Source organism: Ictalurus punctatus, chromosome 4 (assembly GCF_001660625.3).
Source record: "Ictalurus punctatus breed USDA103 chromosome 4, Coco_2.0, whole genome shotgun sequence".
NCBI classification, from domain to species: domain Eukaryota; kingdom Metazoa; phylum Chordata; class Actinopteri; order Siluriformes; family Ictaluridae; genus Ictalurus; species Ictalurus punctatus.
In genome coordinates this window covers 12,762,072-12,784,459 of record NC_071284.1, presented here as the reverse complement: position 1 = coordinate 12,784,459, position 22,388 = coordinate 12,762,072, and the positions used below count along the sequence as shown (strand labels likewise).

The window sequence follows — 22,388 nt, the reverse complement described above, 5'->3', positions numbered from 1 at the left end:
GAAAGGTTTCCCAAAGAGGGACAGTCGGGGAGACAGGGGGAAGGAACTGTAAGAAGGGAAGGTGTTTCTCCAGGTGAGTCCCCCGTGCTGTGCAGTGAGCACTTCAAGCTGGAGGACTTTGACAGGACAGGTCAGACTGTCAGGATTAATGATGGAGATAAACCATCTGTCTACAGTTTCCCCACTCATCTCCAAACAGTAGGTGTAAAGATAGGCTATAATGAGTTGATAACTTGTCAATGATGATGATGATGATGATGATTACTGGGTGCACGGTTGCTTAGTCGTTAGCAAGTTTGCCTCACACCTCCAGGGTTGGGGGTTTGACTCCTGCCACAGCCCTGTGTGTGTGCGCGTAGTTTGCATGTTCACCCTGTGCTGCGGGGGTTTTCTCTGGGTAATCCAGTTTCCATGGCATGTCCAAATTCTCCGTAGTGTGTGTATGTGATTGTGCCCTGTGATGGATGTGCCCCATGCTCCCTGTGATAGGCTCCAGGTTTCTTGTGACCCAGTAAGATAAGCAGTATAGAAAATGTATTATTATTATTATTATTATTATTATTATTTTTATCCATCCATCCACCCATCCATCTTCTTATACCGCATATCCTCTTCAGGGTCACAGGGAAACCTGGAGCCTATCCCAGGGAGCATCGGGCACAAGGCGGGGTACACCCTGGACAGGGTGCCAATCCATCGCCGGGCACACAATCACATACCGATTCATACACTGTGGACACTTTAGACATGCCAAGCAGCCTAACATGCATGTCTTTGGACTGGGGGAGGAAACCGGAGTACCCGGAGGAAACCCCCGCAGCACGGGGAGAACATGCAAACTCCGCACACACAGGGCCACGGTGGGAATCGAACCCCCGACCCTGGAGGTGTGAGGCGAACGTGCTAACCACTAAGCCTATTATTATTATTATTATTATTATTATTATTATTATCACATAAATGTTTACTGGATCCATAAATGTTTATCTTGTAATGATCTCTGTAATTGTCTGAGTATATCTGTATCATTTTATTGTTAATAAAAATATAGAAAGCAGACTGACTGCCAGTGTCTCACTATTTGAAATCGGTTGAAAAATGTAAACGTTGCTTTTTATCCAAAAAAAACCCGCAGCTGCCCCGTTTACTTTAGTTTGTAGGGCAATCTTAGTATTTCCCGGATCAATATGGCGGACGCGTTGACGTATTGCAGCAACGGGCCAAAGCGGCCATTGAGGCGTCTATGTATTTATATGTCTGTGGGCTGAACTACCACACGCCACGCCTCACCGACCGGAAACATGTCACACACCGGAACATCTCTGTAAAGACTAAAAAACGGCCCACATTCCTGTATTTTATGGAATAATCAGCATTTAAATTTTTGAACAAATCTATGTTTAAGAATGACTGGTTTAAGAAAGGTATTATTTTTTGTCTCAGACTCGGTGAATTGTGAGGTGACGTTTACTCTTATGAGCAATTTATTTCTGCTTCAGGACGTTTTTGTCTTTTTGTCTCAGTCAAAGATTATAATTCTGTTGTGAAAGGTGTTTCTCCTAAATTGCTCCATCTGGTAAAAGCTCATTTAAGGTACGACTTGGAGTTGGGCAGATTCCACATCTTTTTATTGGTAGTAATAATATCCTGGATAAGAAGTGGAGTAACTTTCATATCAGAAAATGTTTCACAAAAGTTTTGTCTCATCCTCCAAAAGCTCTTGTGAAATAAAACCAAATATTTCCTTTGGTTTCCACACATAAGATTTGGTTTGAGACTAGTACATTTTTACCACCCAATAAGGTAAATTAAATTCACCTTAAAGTGTTGCACAGATATTACACATGCAATACCTTTCTTACCAGATTTAGTGATGATATCTCACCACTATGTGAGCTGTATTATTCTGTAATCGTGAGCCAGAACCTCTCATAATCTATTTTGCACTTTTGATTACTCTAAAGGTTTCTTTAGATATCTATGTTAATACATCTTGCATTTCACAAAATAATTGCAAGAGATAAATATTTAGACTGTAACACTGGCTTTTCTATAGTTGATGACACTATAAAATTGTTAATTTTGCTTGGGAAATTTCATGTGCATAAAGGGAAGGTATCAAACCCTGTTTCAGATTTTTTTTTTTTTTTGTATAGATTTAAAAATATTTAATGACTAAGTGATATGAAACATGAATTATAGGAATACAACTCCTCTTTTGAATAGAGTAGTTTGCTCAATATAATATATCAGTATTATAAATTATGCTGAATTTGGAGTTGTGTAATGTATCCCCCTGTTGTTATACAAGATATGGTTGTATGTTCCATCCATCCATCCATCTTCTACCGCTTACTCCTTTTCAGGGTCACGGGTGGTTACATGTTTCTTTGATCAAATTCAATAAACAAGCAAAAAAAAAAGCCTACAAATAAGGGGGGCATATGCAGTGAGGATGCTATGTCCAGTTCCTGTGTTTAACATCATTGGATAAAGTGTATAATGAATCGGTCAACAAAGGGTACATGTTTTGTCCAGCCACCAAACATCTGGATTTGTTATCATGTGTGTGCAAAACTGTTTCTACAGATGAAAATTACTTCCACTGTATATACTAATGTAACCGCTAATCATGAGGATTTGTAATATTCCAATACATTTCTTCATAGCATAATAGGCTTTGAAACCTTTTAGGTCAGTTGGACTTTGGCTACTCACAAATATTCATTCATTCAGCTTAACAGCTGTATTCAAGTCAGGAACACAACACAGTGGATCTGGAGTCTGCATGCACACATGCATTCACACCTAGGAGTAATTTAGAGTTTCCAATCCACCTACCAGCATGTTTTTGGGAGGTGGGAGAAAATCAGACAATCCTGAGGAAAGCTTGCATGCCACCCTCACAAATATGTGAACAAAACTAAATAACCGAAAAAAACACTCCCCAAAAGGAGATCAGCTGTACATGATGCTCAGGCCTGATAATATTTTGATACAGTTACTACATAAGCAGGTCCCCAGAGAACCCACCCAAAAATACTTTTAGAACACAATGTTCCCTTCAGTCTCCTCTTCAGGAGGTGAAATTCTTGCTCAACTGGGTTAAGGTTTGGTGATTGACTTGGCCCATCTAAAACCTTTCACTTTTTTCCCTGATGAAGTCCTTTGTTGTGTTGGCAGTCCCAATCTGACCTTCCAATTTTTTCTGTTAATGAGTGGTTTGCATCTTGTGGTATGGCCTCTGAATTTCTGCTCTTAAAATTGTCTTTGAAAGGTGGATTGTGATACCTTCACCCCTGTCTTGTGAAAGTTGTTGGTGATGTCACTGACTGTTGTTTTGGGGGTTTTCTTCAAAGCTGTTCCAATGTTTCTATCATCAACTATTGTTGTTTTTCCCTCGGCCAACCTGTAATATGTCTGCCTGTTAATAAACATCTGGTTTCTTTCTTTTTCAGGACATTCCAAATTGTCGTATTGGCTATGCCCTATGATTGTGCAGTGGATTTTCCCTATTTTCTCAGCTTTAAATGGCCTGCTTTTCTCCCACAGTCAGCTCTCTGTTCTTCATGTTGGTTTATATTTTAAACAACAAATGCAGTGTTCACAGGTGAAACCCGGGGCTCAAACCAAGAGTGACATTCAGAGATATTCATTGTTTAAACATTCAATCTAACAGCAAACCTGGCGAACAATAAACACCTCAGTCACCTGTTCCAATATTTTTGATCACTGGAAAAATGGGTGGGTTCAAACAAAAGGTGCCATAAGTTGTTTAAATTAAATGAAATTAAATGAAAGCTGAAAGTCTGCTCTATCATATCATATTCATCTTTTGAACTCAAAGACAAATGTCTTCACTTTATAAAAATTTTTTTTTAAAAATTGGCCTTGCTGCTTCAATTCTTTCGGAGAATATCTTTTGTAGCATGTATGAAATGACAAGTGCGTGTTTTGTACCACTAGATGGAACCTGAAACTGTTGTCTTTTTCTTCATACATTTGTCAAAGTTTTAATATCAAAACTAAACTCTATAAATTCAATAAAATCTTTTGGACATTTTCACTTAGGGGTGTTCTCACTTTTGTTGCCAGCGGTTTAGACATTAATGGCTGTGTGTTGAGTTATTTTGAGGCGACAGCAAATGTACACTGTTACACAAGCTGTACACTCACTACTTTACATTGTAGCAGTCATTTCTTCAGTGTTGTCACATGAAAAGATATAATCAAATATTTACAAAAATGTGAGGGGTGTACTCACTTTTGTGAGATACTGTATATACACGCACGCACGCACGCATGCACTGTGTCGTTCAGCACTAGGAACCGCTTGGGATTCGGAACCTAAATAATTATCTGTGTTTCTTACCGGAAACATTTAATGGTGGTCCGTATTTTCCCGTTGCCTTGGCAGCCATAAACGAACTGGCTGTAGTTGAGCTGCATTCTGTCGGTTTATGATGGATATTCAGGACACAGGTAAGCTAGCTAACTGGTTTTCTTGATACTTTCTATAAACATCATAAGAAAAGAAGCTAAGGTAACTTAATTTGTCAAATGCTTGTACATTAGACATCGACCGTAAGAGTGTTTACCAACTAGCTAGCTGACAAATTAGCATTAAGGTTAGCGAGATGTTAAGTAGCCAGTAGGTTATATTTTTGTTAACCATTTAAATAAGCGAAGCTTAAACTTAAACCAGTAAAGTTGTTCTTACTCTCCATATCTGTAAGGTCTGATCACTAGAGAGGAGAATATTGTTGAGATGAGAGACTTGGATGAGGAAGAATTTGCTGTTTCAAAGTGAGTCTCTCTCTCTCTCTCACTCACACACACACACACACACACACACATAACATATATAACACTTTTATTATGTTTTACTGTTCTAAAAATTAAATTGATGAAAAAGGTTTAATTCTGTATCATGTATATGTATCATTGCTTCCTTTTAAGATCCTCGGAGGCAGATGCATTATTTGATACTGTAATTGGGAACATTGAAGATATCATAATGGGTAAGTTCTACAGACACGATCATGTGTGTTACATTCTGTTTAAATTTATCAGACTGAATATTATGGTATTATTGACAGACACTATGCTGCTCTCTGTGTGCAAACTGCAATTAAGATTAAAATCTGTTTTATTTTTTGTTTTGTTTTTTCCCCCAGAAGACGACTTCCAGAATCTTCAGCGATCCTTCATGGAGAAGTATTACCTGGAGTTTGATGACACAGAGGAAAATAAGCTCATTTACACGTCAATTTTTAATGATTATGTAAGCTGTTTGATGTTAACTTGTTAATTAATTCTCTGGAGTCAGTTCTTGTATGTAAGGAAGTCAGTGTTGATGTTCTGGTACGCATCATCAGATTGAGCTCTTGGAGAAGCATCTGGAACAACAGCTGATCGAGCGAATTCCTGGGTTTAACATGAACGACTTTACTCGTTCTCTGAAGTAAGTTGTTCTTTACGTTTAAAAAAGCCGCTTCCAATTTGAGAATGCTCTCCTTTTATTCAACTACTAACTAATAATGTCAGTGTATTTCACAGAACATTTCACATATTCTTGTTGCTATTTATCATCATCATCATTCTTGTTGTTGTTAATATTTATTATTATTTATTATTTTAATATTTATGCTCTTATGCCCTTTGTTTCTTCATTCATCTTTACTATCTAAGGCAACACAAAGAAGAAGTCTCAGGTGATATATTTGACATGTTGCTCACCTTTACAGACTTCATGGCCTTTAAACAGATGTTCCTTGATTACAGAGCCGTAAGTACTTGTTTTAGGTTGTCATTTCAGATATATCTGATATATGCAGTGCTTTGTATAAGTTGTCACCCCTTTGAACATTGCAGAGTTACGAACTGGCATTAAAATGGACTTTAACTGTGATTATATAATCACTCACCACTTTAGGAACACCTGTACACCTGCTCATTTATGTAATTATCCACTGATCATTTGGCAGTAGTGCAGTGCATAAAATCATGCAGCTACACATCAAGAACTAGACTTAAATTTTAATCCAATCTTCAACCGTCCAGTTTCAGTGAATCTGTGAAACTGTACTATAACCTCAGATTCATGTTCTTGGCTGATAGGAGTGGTCATCTGCTGTTGTAGTCCATCATTTCTGCTCAGCATGGTTGTAAAGATTATGGTTATTTTAGTTACTGTAGCCATCCTATTAGCTCGGACAAGCCTGGCCCTTCTCCTCTGACTTATCTTAAGCCTTTTCCACCCGCACAACTGATACTCACTGGACATTTTTTGTTTTTTTCACCATTCTGTGTAAAATCTAGAGATTTATCAGTTTCTGAAATACTCAATTCAGCCCTCTTAAATGCACCTGTTCCTGGAAAGCCTAGGAGTTTGTTAGAGAAAAAACCTAGTCAAACAGTATCATGAAGATCAACGTGCAGTCAGAACAAGTCCGTGACAAAGTTCTGGAAAAAGTGTTCCTTGGGGTTTGGTTATTAAAAAAAAAAATACATCTTACAGAACATGATTCAATCTGTTATTTTAAAAAAGAGGGGATTAATTAGACGAGCAACCAAAAGGCCGAGGTTCATCCAGTTCAGTCTAGTCCAGATGCAGGTTGTAACACTAAAACATGTGGAAATATTCATGTGGTGAATACTTATGTAAGTCAATCTATATTGTCTTTGTTTGCCATATATTCATAAAGCATTTCAGAAAAGGGAAGAAAAGAGAAATAAATTTGAGACAAACTTAAAAAAAAAAAATAGGTTTGATGACAAATTTATTGAAGTATTTAGAATTTTAGATAATATCATGACAAATATATTATCCTGTTGTTTGTTTATTGGGCATATGTATCATTAATGGTACGAAAGCTTCAGTATGAAATAATGTACAGGCAAATGAAAGTATCATTTAAAGTATAACACAACATATGTGTTCATTTACAACGTCGTTGTGTTATACTTTAAATTATACACAAGATGTTCATGATCATGACTTACAGTGCTGCGAAAAGTATTCTGTTTTTGTGTCTATCTCATACTAATTTTCAGAAATTAAAACAAAATTGAAGATAAAGCAAAGGCAACCTGAGTAAACACAAAATACAGTTTTTAAATTATAGTTATTTATTGAAGCAAAAACGTTATCCAATACCAACTGGACCTGTGTGAAAATGTATTTGCCCCCATAGCAACTAAATCTGTGAAACTCCATTTATACTGGGGTTCAGCTGGACTAGACGCAACCAGGCCTGATTACTGCAAACCCTGTTCAATCAATCAACACTTAAATAGAACTTTTTCAACAGCATGAAGTTGGTTAAAAGGTCTTACCCAGTAACACACTATGCTAAATTTGAAAGAAATTCCAGAGGAAGAAGGCGATTGAAATACATGCCTGGGAAGGGTTACAAAGATATTTTGGCTATAGTCATATGAAAAAATAAGTACACCCCATAGGAAAAAAAACATATTTGGACAAGCAAACATTTGATCCTCTTTGAAAAAGTGCCTATTAATAAAGTTGATACACTATCAAATGACACATAAAAGTGACATTTTGTAGTCATTTTCACACTTTAAATGAACAAAAAACAAATCAGTCACATAGGACTGTTTAGCCAGTAGGACCTGCTTAGGGAATGCAGGTGGAACCTGTCTTATTTAAAACTTTCATATCTAGTGTCTGGTGTTCAATTTGCTATTGAGGTGTGTGTTGTCATCACACCAAGATCTAAAGAGCTCTATAAGGCCTTAAGAATAAAAGGTTTATACAAAAATAACATCATACCTATGGTCAAGCATGGTGGTGGAAGTGTGATGGTGTGAGGATGCTTTACTGCTTCAGGGCCTTACAACTTGGGAAACATGAATTCTGCTCTCTACCAAAAACTCCTAAAGGAGAATGTCCGGTCTTCAGTCCATAAGTTGAAATTCAAGCGCAACTGGATTATGCAGCAAAACAACGATCTAAAGCATAGGAGTAAGTCCACCTCTTGGCTCCAAAAAAGCCAAATTAAAGTTTTGGAGTGGCCTAATCAAAGTCCTGACTTGAACCAATTGAGATGATATGACAGGACCATAAATGGGCAGTTCATGCTTAAAAACCCTCCAGTGTGGCTGAACTAAAGCAGTTTTGTAAAGAAGAGTGTATTCTGTAAAGAATTCCACCACAGTGCTTTGAAAGATTGATCTCCAGTTATTGGAAGTGTTTGGTTGCAGATATTGCTGCTAAAGGTGGCACAACCAGATTAAGTTTAAGAGGGCATTTAGGTTTTCACATGGGCGATAGGTGTTGGATCACTTTTTTTTTTTGCTTCAATATTATTATTATTATTATTATTATTATTATTATTATTGAAGCAAAAAAAGTGATTTTTAGATATAAACTAAATAGTTTTAGATCTTTAGAAACGAAATGCAACATAAAACAAAGGCAACCTGAATAAACACACAATGCAGTTATTATTATTATTATTATTATTATTATTACTACTAATAATAATAATAATAATAATAATAATAACTGCATTGTGTGTTTACTCAGGTTGCCTTTGTTTTATGTTGTATTTCGTTTCTAAAGATCTAAAACTATTTATTTAGTATGAGGAACAGAAGAAATCAGGATGGGGCAAATACTTTTTCACAACACTGTGTATGAAACATTTAAAAGCTCTTCTGGATGTCACATTCTGGAGCATTTACAGATTTAACCTTCTTCGTTGTGCAGGAGCGAGAAGGAAGAGGGCTGGACCTAAGCACTGGCTTGGTGGTGAAGTCATTGAGATCATCCACTTCCACAGTAATCGCTTCTGCGACAGGATCAGACTCATTCTGAACCGAGAAGCACTTCAGTGTCATGCCATCTATATCTATATATATGTATGTGTGTGTGTGTGTGTGTGTGTGTGTGTGTGTGTGTGTGTGTGTGTGTGTGTGTGTGTGTGTGAGAGAGTGTGAGTGTGTGTGAGAGAGAGAGAAAGAGAGAGAGAGAAACCTGACTTCATCACCAACATCATTTAAATTTCCTCAGTCTGTACAGCTACATAGGTTTTTGTTTTTTTCCTTCCATGTTCTGGAGCCTAGCTTGCTGCCATATTCGCGTAATGAATGGGACCATGAGTTTGCTTTGGTTTAATATTTAAACTCGATGTTAAAAGGTCCTACTTTCTAGTACACTTCTTCCCACAGTATTTTGAAGGTTTACTCAGCGATTCAGATTTTCTCTCTCTACTCTCTGTTATATTTTGTTACAATGCTCCTACATTGTAGGTGAATGTGGTATCCTGTTGTAGAAAGTAAAACTGCTGTTGTGTGCGTGTATTCTGCTGTCTGACCGAAACTGGCATTTGAAAAATATTTGACTCATATCTTTCCAGGTTCACTAGAACCTCCCATAATAGAAAGCACTATATAACATGTCTGCATTGGAACGGTTTATTATAAAGGTATTATGAAAAGTTTTACAACTTTTATATGAAAATTAATTGCCTGGTTCTTTATGTGTGGATTTCTACTCCCATTTATGTCCAGTTCAAGTTGTAGACACCTCCCACATGTAGATATAAAAAAGGTTTTTTTCATGATTCATGTTGTTACCATGTGTATGGCCTGAATGTTTGACTCCTCAATTTTTTGTTCTTGTATGTAAATATTATTGTATGCTGAAGTGAATAAATGTAATTTAACTCCTCACATATCATCAAAACATAAAAATAATGTTTATGAATGCACTTGTATTGCAAAACATGAAACGTCATGAATTAAATATATTTGATCAGGTGTAAAAATAAAAAGAAAAGAAAAGAAAAAACAGAAATACTCATCCTGTATAACTTTACAAGCAAACAAAATGTATCTAAAACATACAGCTTCTGTACACTTAAGAAAATTATATATTAGCCAGTAAAATATCTTGCATATAGGCAGAGATATCTATCATTTCTTGTTATCAGATTATATTGTTGTATTATAAGTCAAATATATTATTCAGCCTGGATTTAAATGCTTCTACACATTTACATGCTTTAGATTTTCTTATCCTATAGGCAGGTCATTTTGTTTCTTTCAAACATATATTTGGTTTATTGTAATCTTATAATAGGAAATACTAGATAAATTTGACTATATTGAAGATATTTTGACTTGGTAAGATGTAATTTTTTGCTGTGTAATAGCAGAAAAATGCTATCAAATGCAAGTAAGGTTCATCATGATCTCCTTTAGGTCACATTAAGAATTCATCAGAGTCCCTTCTCAAAGCATAAGCACAGACACAGTGTGTCTCTACACAGGAACAGTAGTCATAGCTGCATTTCCTCCATCACCCTTCCACTCTATGTAAGCAAAGGCGGTGCTGGCACCATAAGCCATCGTCACAAAAATAGCAAAAAACTGAAAAACAAAATACATGCAGATTAAACCCACATCCCGGCTTGAATCAGTCTGTTTTTTTTTTTTATTTCTAGAGCTCATAAATGATAAACAGTATAAATAGCATGAAAAGCAGTTTCTCAATTGTAAAACCACAGAAAATCTATACGTTTTTATATTATTGACCTTTTGATCACTACTGCGATAGCAAGAATCTTTCACTACAGGAAATCATACCCATGTCATGTGCTTCTCAGTTCTTTGTGTGGACTTTGACCAGGTTTGGTATCAAAGCTCAACATTTTAAAAGTCCCATAAAATCATATGTACTGCTCCATAAACCTTCCCTGTAGTTTGAGGCCCTTGGTTTTTAAAAAAAAATAATTTTATCCTTAGTACTTGTTATAGAACTGTGGCAGATTTGGTTATAAACTGTGGTAATCCTTTAGTGCTTGAAGATTCAGTCGCAATAAAATACACTGCATGCACCACGAATAGTCTGTATACATACACTGTACATACACACGTGACTAAATTAAAGGTAAAACCAACCTAAGTTGTTGGAAGTCACCAGAAAAGCTTCAGTGTACATTGGCATAGATTCTAGAACTGTACTGGAGACATAAACACCATTCTTCCAAAAGATATTCCCTCAATTAGTGTTTTGATGATAGTGAATAGATGTTTAATTGGGTTGGGATCTGGTGACTGCATCACCATATTGTATGGTTTACTTCATATTCATACTCATCAACCCTTTCAGTGACCCTCGTGACCTGATAATGGAGATATTGCCATCCTGGAAGAGACCACACTCCCAACAGGATAGAAATGTTTCATCAGAGGATACATGCGATAAAGTCAGAATAACTTTTATATTGACTTGCACCTTTGTACTGACTTTGGGAAAAATGGATGACAGTAAATGCCTTCACTCACCGCAGCCGCTGCCACGTGACCAATGTGATAGCCCCCTCCAAAGGCAGTGATTGAGACTGTATTTGCCAGAAAGGCTGTGAAATACAGGATAGCTGCAACCCCATAAAACACCAGCAGCTGAGAGAATGAAGTGAAAAGAGGGAATGCTATATATTATATGTTGCAATTGTAATTGGTTTACCTTACTGTGTTTTGTCACAGAGTAAGGTATTGCACTATATTTTAGGAAGACATCCACTTACCACTATAGGCCAGGGTATAGAGGGCAATTTGTGCCTCATACCCAAAAAGAGCATGATGAAGAGCACAATGCTGAGGAGCCACAGTGTTATGCTCACAAACAACACCCAGCTATAGGCAGGCACGATCCAGTAGGCAGTACTGGTGACAAGTGCCCACACCAGCAAGCCAAACACCTACAGGGAGAAGATCATTTAAACATCTAAACATTTAAACATTCACGCTTTCAGCCTGTGTGCGTAGAGTTTGCGTGTTCTCATTGGTGCTTCAGGGCTTTCCTCCAGGTTCTCCGGTTTCCTCCCGCAGTCCAAAGACATTTATTGTAGGCTGATTGGCAGTGAGTATGGATATATATAATATATTGTGAGTATGTGTGCGATTGTGCCCTGCGATGAGTTGGCACCCCATCCAGGGTATCCCTTACCTCATGCCCCCGCGTCCCCTGGGATAGTCCCCAGGCTCCCCACAACCCTGTGTAGGATAAGCGATACAGAAAATGGATGGATGGATGGATGGAATCGGACACCATGTTATGTTAAGCATAGAGATTAGAAACAAAAAACGGAAGTGGAAACTGAAAACGAACAAGATTATTAATTGAACTTCATTGAATACACTAACAAAATCAGTCTAAATTGTTCCATAGTGAAAATGTTTTTTTTTTTTTTTTAAATGCTTAACCAGTTCGCGGTCCCATGAACCCTGGGAGTGAGTCAGGAATACAACCTGAATAGGACACCAGTCCATTGCAGGACAACATGCACACACTCATTCACCCTTAGAAGCAATTTATCTTAGTCACTAAACCTACTATCATGTTGTTGGTAGGTGGGAGGAAACCAGAGAACCCAGAGGAAGCCCACACAAACATATAGAATATACTCCTGTAAAGAATTCATCATTTTCTGCAAGCCTTTTCTTCAAAGACAGGGCAATGGCAGGAAAATCTTTGCACAAAGTATGTTTCCTAGGATTCTGAAAGCAACCAATCACACTGCAAAGTAGAAGGATGCTCTGTTGTTAAAAAAAAATAAAAGCATATGGTTTTGATTAAATGCAGTGTTTGATTTTATTGATAAACTTAGGCTTCCTCTAAGCAGAGAATATGTGAAGAAAGTTATTAACTGTTCTTTTGTGTCATTCTAACTGGGGTCCAGAGCGAAGATCAAATTAAACAAAGATGGCAAGAGTAGAGCTATACTCAGGCAATAGGCCAAGTCAACCAGTCAGACAGGAAGATCTGATTAAACATGAGCCAGACATTCTGGATGAAGAAGTAGCTTGGGCTCTGAAGCAACTACCAAATAGGAAAGCTCCAGGCATTGACTGTATACCAGCCGAATTGCTCAAGCCAATACTGGTTTAAATGATTGCAAAGCTCTGCCGACAAATCTGGAAGACCAAATCATGGCCCCAAGGTTGGAGAAGATCAGTCTTTGTTCCACTTCCGAAAAAAGGCGATTCACAAGAGTGCTGCAACTATAGGGCCATCGCGCTTATATTGCATGCAAGTAAAATCCTGCTGAAGATTATTCAAAAACGCATAGTCTCAGTAGTCGAGAGGGAGGTCCCTGACGTCCAAACGTTTTTTGCAAGGGACGTGGAACCAGAGACCAAATCGCGAACCTGCGATGGATCATGGAAAAGATGCACGAATATCAAAAGGACGTTTATATGTGCTTCATAGACTACAGCAAAGCATTCAACTGCATTGAACATGACAAGCTGTGGAAATGCCTGAGGCAAATGGGCATTCCAGAGCATCTGGAAGAACTGATAGATCGCTCTATGAGGATTAAGAAGCCACAGTCAGGACAGCATTCTGCAACACAGATTGGTTTGAGATCAGAAAAGGCATTCGACAAGGCTGCATTCTATCACCAGATATGCCGATGACACAACTTTACTTGCAGAAAATGAAAAGGACCAGGAATATCTTATCCATAGAGTCAAAGAAGAAAGCGAGCGCATGGGACTGTATCTCAACATCAAGAAAACAAAGGTAATGACAACAGCAAGAAACGGTACAGTTCACATAAACATCGACAATGAAGAAATCGAGTCAGTTCAAGATTTCATCTATCTCGGATCCACGATAGACCGCAGTGGCGGATCGGGGCCAGAAATCAGATGAAGAATCGCACTTGGCGCAATGCAAGGAATGACAAAAGTATGGAAAAGTAAAGATATTGGCATTGCAACAAAGATCCGAATAATGTTCGGCATAGTCAGTGGGTCGAGAAGAAGAGGGCACCAAAAAACCCACTGGCTGGACACAATGAAAGCAGACACGTATATGCACATGAAAGAACTGAATAAAGCGGCTCAAGATAGGAAAGCGTGGAGAATCAATAAAAAAGCGTGATGATCAATAAAGTGTCCGAAAGTCGGCTTCGACTGAACGGATAACTCATCATCAACTGGGTTCCAGCTAAAGGAGGTGGATTGGAACGCTGGAGCAGAAGCGAAAAAATATTGTTCCTGTTCAGAATGAACAAAATAAATAAATAAATCATTGGTTTAAAATATCAGAACTAGAAGCAGGTAGTACACCATATTCTTCTTTTCTCCACCTTTGTTATCTTTTGGGTACATAGAGTATAGTCCATTTCTGTACCATTTAAAGGGGTATTATATCAATGTTTCCCATTGAAAGATACATATTAAAGGCACTAAAGATAAGGGCACCATCCAGCAACAAGGAAAGAGACAGTTTAGTACTATTTTTTTCTGAGAGTTTAGCCTAGCAGTCAGTATTGCAATTGTGAAAGCAGGCTGGAAATGTTCATGTTCATGCATCCACTGATACATTTAGCATTAACCTAATAACCTGATTATTGCGACCACTATTCTTTTCTATTCAATCACTATCTGATTAAGTATTTCCAAAAACACGGTTAGTACAATGCACATCTTTTAGCCAAATCAATTATTAATTTATAAAATGGTCTCAGCTTGCTGTTGGTGGCAAGAACCTACAGTATATCGAAAGGACATGCCATCTGAGATCTGGCATACATCACCACAAGTAGTCCTAAGGATTGGAACTAAGGACAGGCACAGCAACACCAACAACAACAACAATGACGACAACAACAATGATTTAAAAAAATAATAATTATCATCAACATTATAGTTGTTAATAATATAGCACACTTTAAAAAGGCCACAAAAAAAAAGGCAGCACACACTTGTGCACAGCAAGGAGGGATATATAATGAAATTATGTGAACTTTGCTTTGGGTCAAACAGATGTCATTTTGTATTGTATCATTCAAGTTCAAGTAAAAGAACTTGCAGGAATAGTATAAACAGTAACATGCTGTATCTATGCATTTTTATTATTACTGTACCTAATATAATATGGAATAGCTGTAACACTGCAATCATGTCATATATTTTGCACTTTAAACCAGATTACAGATTACAGATAACTGCAGTTTAACCAGGATAAGGCTAGCAGTGGAAACGGCTATACAAGGTGTGACAGAAATGTGTCATGACATGCTGGCTGCTGAGTACAATACCTGATCATCTCAGAACGCCTTTATAACTGAGTGTTATAAACCTTAACCTCATACGTTTTTATGGCTTTATTATTCCATTAATGTAAAAAAGATTCAGACATACAGTGCATCCGGAAAGTATTCACAGCGCTTTACTTTTTCCACATTTTGCTATGTTACAGCCTTATTCCAACATGGATTAAATTCATTATTTTCCTCAAAATTCTACAAATACAATACCCCATAATGATAACGTGAAAGAAGTTTGTTTGAAATCTTTGCAAATTTATTAAAAATAAAAATAAAAAAAAGCACATGTACATAAGTATTCACAGCCTTTGCTCAATACTTTGTTGAAGCACCTTTGGCACCAATTACAGCCTCAAGTCTTTTTGAGTACGATGCTACAAGCTTGGCACACCTATTTTTGGGGTAGTTTCTCCCATTCTTCTTTGCAGGAACTCTCATGCTTCATCAGGTTGTATGGGGAGCGTCGGGGCACAGCCATTTTCAGATCTCTCCAGAGATGTTCTATCGGGTTCAAGTCTGGGCTCTGGCTGGGACACTCAAGGACATTCACAGAGTTGTCCTGTAGACACTCCTTTGTTATCCTGGCTGTGTGCTTAGGGTCATTGTCTTGTTGGAAGATGAACCTTTGCCCCAGTCTGAGGTCCAGTGCTCTGGAGCAGGTTTTCATCAAGGATGTGTCTGTACATTGCTGCATTCATCTTTCCCTCGATCCTGACTAGTCACCCAGTTCCTGCTGCTGAAAAACATCCCCACTGCATGATGCTGCCACCACCATGCTTCACTGTAGGGATGGTATTGGCCAGGTGATGACTGGTGCCTGGTTTCCTCCAGACATGACGCTTGCCATTCAGCCCAAAGAGTTCAATCTTTGTTTCATCAGACCAGAGAATTTTGTTTCTCATGGTCTCAATGTCCTTCAGGTGCCTTTTGGCAAACTTTTACTGAGGAGTGGCTTCCGTCTGGCCACTCAACCATACAGGCCTGATTGGTGGAGTACTGCAGAGATGGTTGTTCTTCTGGAAGGTTCTCCTCTCTCCACAGAGACACGCTGGAGCTCTGTCAGAGTGACCATCGGGTTTTTGGTCACCTCCCTGACTAAGGCCCTTCTCCCACGATCGCTCAGTTTGGCCGGGCAGCCAGCTCTAGGAAGAGTGCTGCTGGTTCCAAACTTCTTCCATTTATGGATGATGGAGGCCACTGTGCTGATTGGGACCTTCAATGCTGCAGAAATGTTTCTGTGCCCTTCCCCAGATCTGTGCCTCGATACAATCCTGTCTCGGAGGTCTACAGACAGTTCCTTGGACTTCATGGCTTGGTTTGTGCTCGGACATGCATTGTTAACTGTAGGACCTTATATAGACAGGTGTGTGCCTTTCCAAATCATGTCCAATCAACTGAATTTACCACAGGTGGACTCCAATCAAGTTGTAGAAACATCTCAAGGATGATGAGTGGAAAGAGGGTGCACCTGAGCTCAATTTTGATTGTCATGGCAAAGGCTGTGAATACTTATGTACATGGCCTTTTTTTGTTTTTTATTTTTAATAAATTTGCAAAGATTTCAAACAAACTTCTTTCACGCTGTCATTATGGGGTATTGTTTGTAGAATTTTGAGGAAAATAATGCATTTAATCCATTTTGGAATAACATAACAAAATGTGGAAAAAGTGAAGCGCTGTGAATACTTTCCGAATGCACTGTAGTTTACCTATCACACTTTATCCTAGTTTACCACGTTTAAGATACCAATTCCAAATAAAATGTCTAATTTAAAAGGAAAGGACAAATTAACATATGGAGTGTATGCTTGCTGAATCCGAAGAAGACTTGCTGAGACATTTAAGATCAACCATGCATGGCCAAAGCAGATGGCAGACAGGCAGGAGAAGGCGTAAATGAGAGGATTGAAAGGGTATAAGATGACAAGAGACTTTATATCAAACTGAACAATAAAGCAAAAAAATATAAAAATACACATAAAAATTATTGACAGTCTTTTTTTTTTAACAACTTACAATCTCCACCAGCAAAAGTATCCCAGGCATGCTCTTAATGAAGTTCAAGTCAACAAATGTGTTCATGACACTGACGTGACTTGTCTGAGAGCTTGTCTGAGTGTTCACCATCCCAGGAAAATCTGCCATTCCTATGTATTCCAAATACAGAGACCTTGTGAAATGGGTGATGTTACCCTTTCACAGTAGACGAAGGTTAGAAGAGGATGAACCAAACAGAGAAATGTTCCCAGATCCAGCCAGTGCAGGATCTTCCTAGCAACTCTATCCAAACAGACAGGTGCCTTATGATACCTGCTCTCTCTCTCTCTCTCTCTCTCTCTCTCTCTCTCTCTCTCTCTCTCTCTCTCTCTCTCTCACGCATGCACACACACATTCACTGTTACATTGTTCACTTTTCATGTGTAAAAGTCTTTTCCTGTGTACACAGGGTTAATACATCAAGAGTTAATAAATAACTTTATCACATGACCTACAATAAAGAAATACTTGACAGTGTTGCCCAACCAGTCAAAAGATAAATAATGAATAGATGAATACACGAAGTCTAAAAAACATATTGGAAATATTTGATTGCTGTAGAGTGTGGTTACAATAATTCAAATAACTTGTTGTAAATATAACTGATGTACATATAATTACAAAGTCCATTCTGGTTATTGCTAGGAAAGCATTCATATTGAGTGAGCCATAGACTTAAAGTATGCTCGGTATATGGAGTGAATCCAGGTAATATGGGGCACTTAGTGTGTATATAAGTCAATATTGCTATTATTAAGCTTTCGTAGACGACTGCTAAATTAAAATTTGTATTTGTAATAGGTAAAGAAACTGTTTTCCAAATATTTAAAACAGTACAATTGTGCTTTTTTTTCCCCCTTTGTTCTATTATCTAAAAAATACTTCAGCACATCCTTGCTGGGAAAAAAATTAATAATAATAAAAAAAAAAAACAGCCAAAACCAGCACCAGAAATTCTAATGGTCTTCACTAGAAATACTATTACAAACCATCAGCTAACCATTAAAACTATTACCATTACCATTATTGATCCTTAATGGTATCCACTAGACATATGCCACCAATAGAAGGCACTAAATTACCAGTAGAGACCTGCAGGGACCATTACAGTTTCCATTAAAACCAAGACAATTCCAATTATAACCATTAAAACCATTAGAAATCCTATGAGCGTTTCTATTGTTTTTTCAGCAGGGATTGTGGCTTGATTGTTTCAGATTATTGCATGTCTAGAAGCCAAGACTAGACAAAAAGTCTAAAATAGTTCTAAGCAAACTCAAAGCAAGTCACCTTGATTGATAAGCATATTTGAAGGCAACAGTGCTGGATTGTTAAGACCTCATCACCATACGGGAACAACACTGGTTAAAGTAGTAAATAAACTACCATAGGCTTCTGATTAGGGTTATGACTCAACTTACATTACATGACCTTTTCCACCATTTTCACTTGTCAGGGGCGCCCTCTGTTGGTTTGACTACAACAAATACAACTGACATCTCACCATTCAACTGAAAATATAAAGGGCAGAGATCTGAAAATCCCTCTGGGGCAGAGAAAAGAAAGAAAAAAAAAGGCAGAGGAATAAAAATTAACTCAAAGTACTGGTAAGTGAGGATTCCTTTTCTTGTCAGTTGTCTTGATATTTTAACCCTTAAATTTGGTAGTGGTGAGTAGCATGATTGTCTCCCCAGTCTCCAGTGGCATGGAAAGAGAATTGGGGTTACAATAGAGTTCGTAAAACCTCTTTATTTGCAGCCAAACAGCAAGACCGTACTTAGCTCATTTTCACACACACCACTTCACCTCCTCAACTCAATTGTGCCCCAAAAACGTCCCTAGGGAAAACTGGACACATGGAACCAAGCACTCGGGAACTAATAAACATTCCTCTTACATAAATACATAAGCCCAATGAAAACAATACATTTATATTCCCTAAATCATCACAGATAAATTTAACTAAAATTTTATGCATGAATAATAATTTAAAAATACATATTGTTAGGAATTGTGATCTTCTAGGTACGATTCTTAAGAAGCGAGGAAGTGAAAGTACACAAAAAAGATGGCGTCCTCACCCTGATGCACACTTCCCACATCAAGAGCTTGGGAGAGTTGCCAAATGACACACAGACATACAAAATTCAAATGGCAAGATCCCTGATTTATTCAGAGAAAGGCAGAGTATATGTGTCGTGCTGGATAAACAACTGAGACAATGGGTTAACTCTTGATTAGCTAGGCAGAAGGGCATATTTGCATAAAACTGGAAGCATATCAATGTAATAGAGGAACAACTCCATATATGGTATTAAGGAAGTTATAGGAATGTGAGCAAATGGTATTTATGAAGATATGTAAATATGTACAAATGGACAACAAAGGAATGCATGCAAATGAGGGGCTTTATCTGTCCGTACCTGGTTGAAACTAGTTTTGTGCGGTGGTGGAAGAGTTAATCAAAGGAACAAGGAGGAAAAAGTGTTAAAAAAGGGAACAAAGAGGAAAAGTTTTAACAAGGGAACAGAGAGGGAAGAGTGTTCACAGTAAACTTATCACATGTATAAAATAGTGTTACAACATCATGAGATAACATGATAATAAAAAACTTTTTCTCTGCATAACAAAAGTTGTCTTGAGATAACAAACCAATGTATGCTTGGCAACATTCCTGCCATTGAATCTGCACTTGCTAGCTAGCTACTTGTGGTCAGTATGAGCAATCGCTATGGACCGATGAGAAATGCAAAGGCCTTTTCATTCGTTTCTGAGAAAACAAACTTAAGGTCCATAATGCTTGTTTGTATTTGGATACACCTCTTCTCAAGTCATTTTATAGACATTCTACAGGCCAACGTAGATCCTGGGGCAGAGTGAACATAGGCCGGGTATGGCTTTAGGAGTTAAAAAACAAAAAAAAAACCATTAAAATGTCGAACCTATAGACCTAATCTTAAAAAAGACTAACCTTACCTATTGGACCTTTAAACGTAATTGCATGACGTTGTTGTTACAGAGACCCTTACACAGCCAGATGAAGAAATTCCTGGAACTTTAAGCCACTTCTCCCTCAAACTTATGAATTATGTATGTATACACATGTATGTATACAAATATCACATCCAGAGGACCATCTCAAGTCACCTCAGATTTCACTTTTCCAAAATGACAAGATGGTAGGAGCTTTCACTACTATTACATGTGCAGAAAACTAGTTAATGGAGAAAAGGTCACATGAAGCTGGCTAACTTACTCTCAAATTTTGAATGCAGTGCAGTGTTTTTGCCTCAAAAGGAAATCATAGTAACCAAAGAGGGGCTCTCTTATTGGGTGAATGTGTGTACTTTGTTCAAAAGCCACTCAAACAATTTGGCCGAATGGAAAGAGTTCAAGCTGTACCTGAAAACTGGCAGCACCATTGGCAAAACAGAGATGTCTCTCTTTGAGGCAGATGACGACACGGCTGGTTACCATCATGCAATCACCTTGCTCTCAGGGGCTCCTCCTCTACTCTGCATCAAAGAGGCAATTGTAATTACTTAAAGGAAATTAAGCTGCTTGCCAAATATAATCTATTAATGAAGCAACACTTTGAGGGAGCTGAAAGTGGACTGTTTAGTCATTCAATGAGCTCATTGATTTCATTAGTTCAGAAAAACTCAGCACCATAGTAGCCAATATTAAAGCTTCCAAATACTTCTCCCTTATTTTGGACTGCACCCCCAACATTAACCACCAAGAGCAATGTCAGTCATTGTCTGCTATGGAAAACTGAATGAAACACCTGAGACAAAGGCATACTTCCTGGGCTTTCTTGCTGTTCCTGAAGCCACTGGTCTTGCTTTGTCGGATTAAATTTCAAAGAAGCTAGCTGCCGTAACAGCTGAACATACCATGTGAGGACTGTAGGGGACAGTGTTGCAACGATGGAGCCAACATGAAGGACAAAAGTAAAGGAGTTCAACCCTGTCTTCTTGGGGAAAAAACATGAGCACTGTATGTTCCCTGCGGGGCTCACACACTGCACGTTGTTGTTAAAGACGCAGTAAAGGCTTTTACAGATGCCATCAGTTACTTGGCGATGTCTAAAAACTGTTTAACAGTATAACTGAACTCATGGCGCAAAACAAGAGGGGAGAGTCACATCAACATCATGGAAGCACAGATGCCATTACCAAGATGGAGGCCTAATAACTTGTTGAAAAGATTGGTTCCTTTCATTTTCAAATTTGACTACGGTACGATACCCTTCACCAGATAAATCACGTAAGCAAGCTTTTGCAGTCTCCTAACAGGTAGACATAAATGGCAGTTTCCAGGTGTGACAAGATGCATGACAAGATGCATTTTACTTTGGCATTGGCTCTGAGCTGAAGAGGCTACCTTTCACAATTAGTTGACTAGAATACTATAACTAACTTGACTATTGGTTTTAATTCCATAATGTAATACTAAGCTAATATCATCTGCCTTGCTTTTAAGCTTGGCAACCAGTTATAATTAAATTATATAAATAGTATATCTTGGTGGTTCTTAACCACCATCCTAGGGACCCCCTGTCTTGCATAATTTGAAGTTTTCTCTAGCCTCAACACACTGGGCCAATTTATTAAGGGCTTCATAATTAGTTGATCAGTTGGATTAGACAGTTACAGAAGCGGTAAAGCTAATGTTACATAAAATGAGACAAATTTCTAAATGTGTTGGGTTGCAACTACAGACGTTCTTTGGGTGGGACCAAGATTAAATGAAATGCCTACTGTTATACTGTAATATACATTTTTTGTTTTTTCTTTTATTCCACTCTTTTCTTTTTCCCTTTTCTTCAACAGACAATTGTTCCCCGGCATCACACACCAGCTTAGGTTGCTCGGCCACCCTGACCAGGGTCATTTCTCTTTAGTTATCGCCCATATATAATTGACGCAACTACGGTAGCAGTCAGCACTTGTCAATCCGTTCATTTAGATGCAAAACACCTAATGAAGCTGTAAATTATTACTTATGTTTAGCACTTGTGCTAATACAACCGCCCCACACAATAAAACTTTGCTATTATATAGTTTTTTATTTATTAATCTTCTAATCATGATTGTTATGGATATAGAGTTTAACTCGTTTCTGCTTCCCTGCCAATAATTTTCCCTTAGGCCTTATTGGGATAGAAGAAAAGGCTCTCATCTGTGTTTCAATTTTGTTTTGTGAAAGAGTTGGGGTAAGAGCTAGGGTACATTGGGTTACTTTTTTTTTTTTTTT

The 22,388-nt window shown here is 37.9% G+C and overlaps 2 protein-coding genes across 4 annotated transcripts; one reads left to right on the top strand and one right to left on the bottom strand.

The window, feature by feature from the left end:
* Nucleotides 1-4,311: 4,311 nt before the first annotated feature.
* arl2bp (ADP-ribosylation factor-like 2 binding protein) lies at nucleotides 4,312-10,231 on the top strand. Of its 2 annotated transcripts, none has more exons than XM_053677972.1 (7): nucleotides 4,312-4,482; nucleotides 4,737-4,806; nucleotides 4,960-5,021; nucleotides 5,181-5,284; nucleotides 5,379-5,464; nucleotides 5,692-5,788; nucleotides 8,735-10,231. In XM_053677972.1, exons 1-7 carry the CDS (start codon nucleotides 4,461-4,463, stop codon nucleotides 8,840-8,842), a joined length of 549 nt encoding a protein of 182 aa, XP_053533947.1. In that variant the 5' UTR covers nucleotides 4,312-4,460; the 3' UTR covers nucleotides 8,843-10,231. The 2 variants fall into 2 exon arrangements, with proteins under 2 accessions (XP_053533947.1, XP_017322230.3); XM_017466741.3 differs by having other exon boundaries at nucleotides 4,314-4,482; nucleotides 5,178-5,284.
* On the bottom strand, nucleotides 9,760-20,621 carry pllp (plasmolipin). 2 transcript variants are annotated; one of them, XM_017466744.3, is made up of 4 exons: nucleotides 20,532-20,621; nucleotides 11,559-11,732; nucleotides 11,317-11,433; nucleotides 9,760-10,398 (listed from the first exon to the last, which is right to left on the bottom strand). In XM_017466744.3, exons 1-4 carry the CDS (start codon nucleotides 20,607-20,609, stop codon nucleotides 10,291-10,293), a joined length of 477 nt encoding a protein of 158 aa, XP_017322233.1. In that variant the 5' UTR covers nucleotides 20,610-20,621; the 3' UTR covers nucleotides 9,760-10,290. The 2 variants fall into 2 exon arrangements, with proteins under 2 accessions (XP_017322233.1, XP_017322232.1); XM_017466743.3 differs by lacking the exon at nucleotides 20,532-20,621 and adding an exon at nucleotides 17,109-17,449.
* Between the last annotated feature and the right edge of the window lie 1,767 nt (nucleotides 20,622-22,388).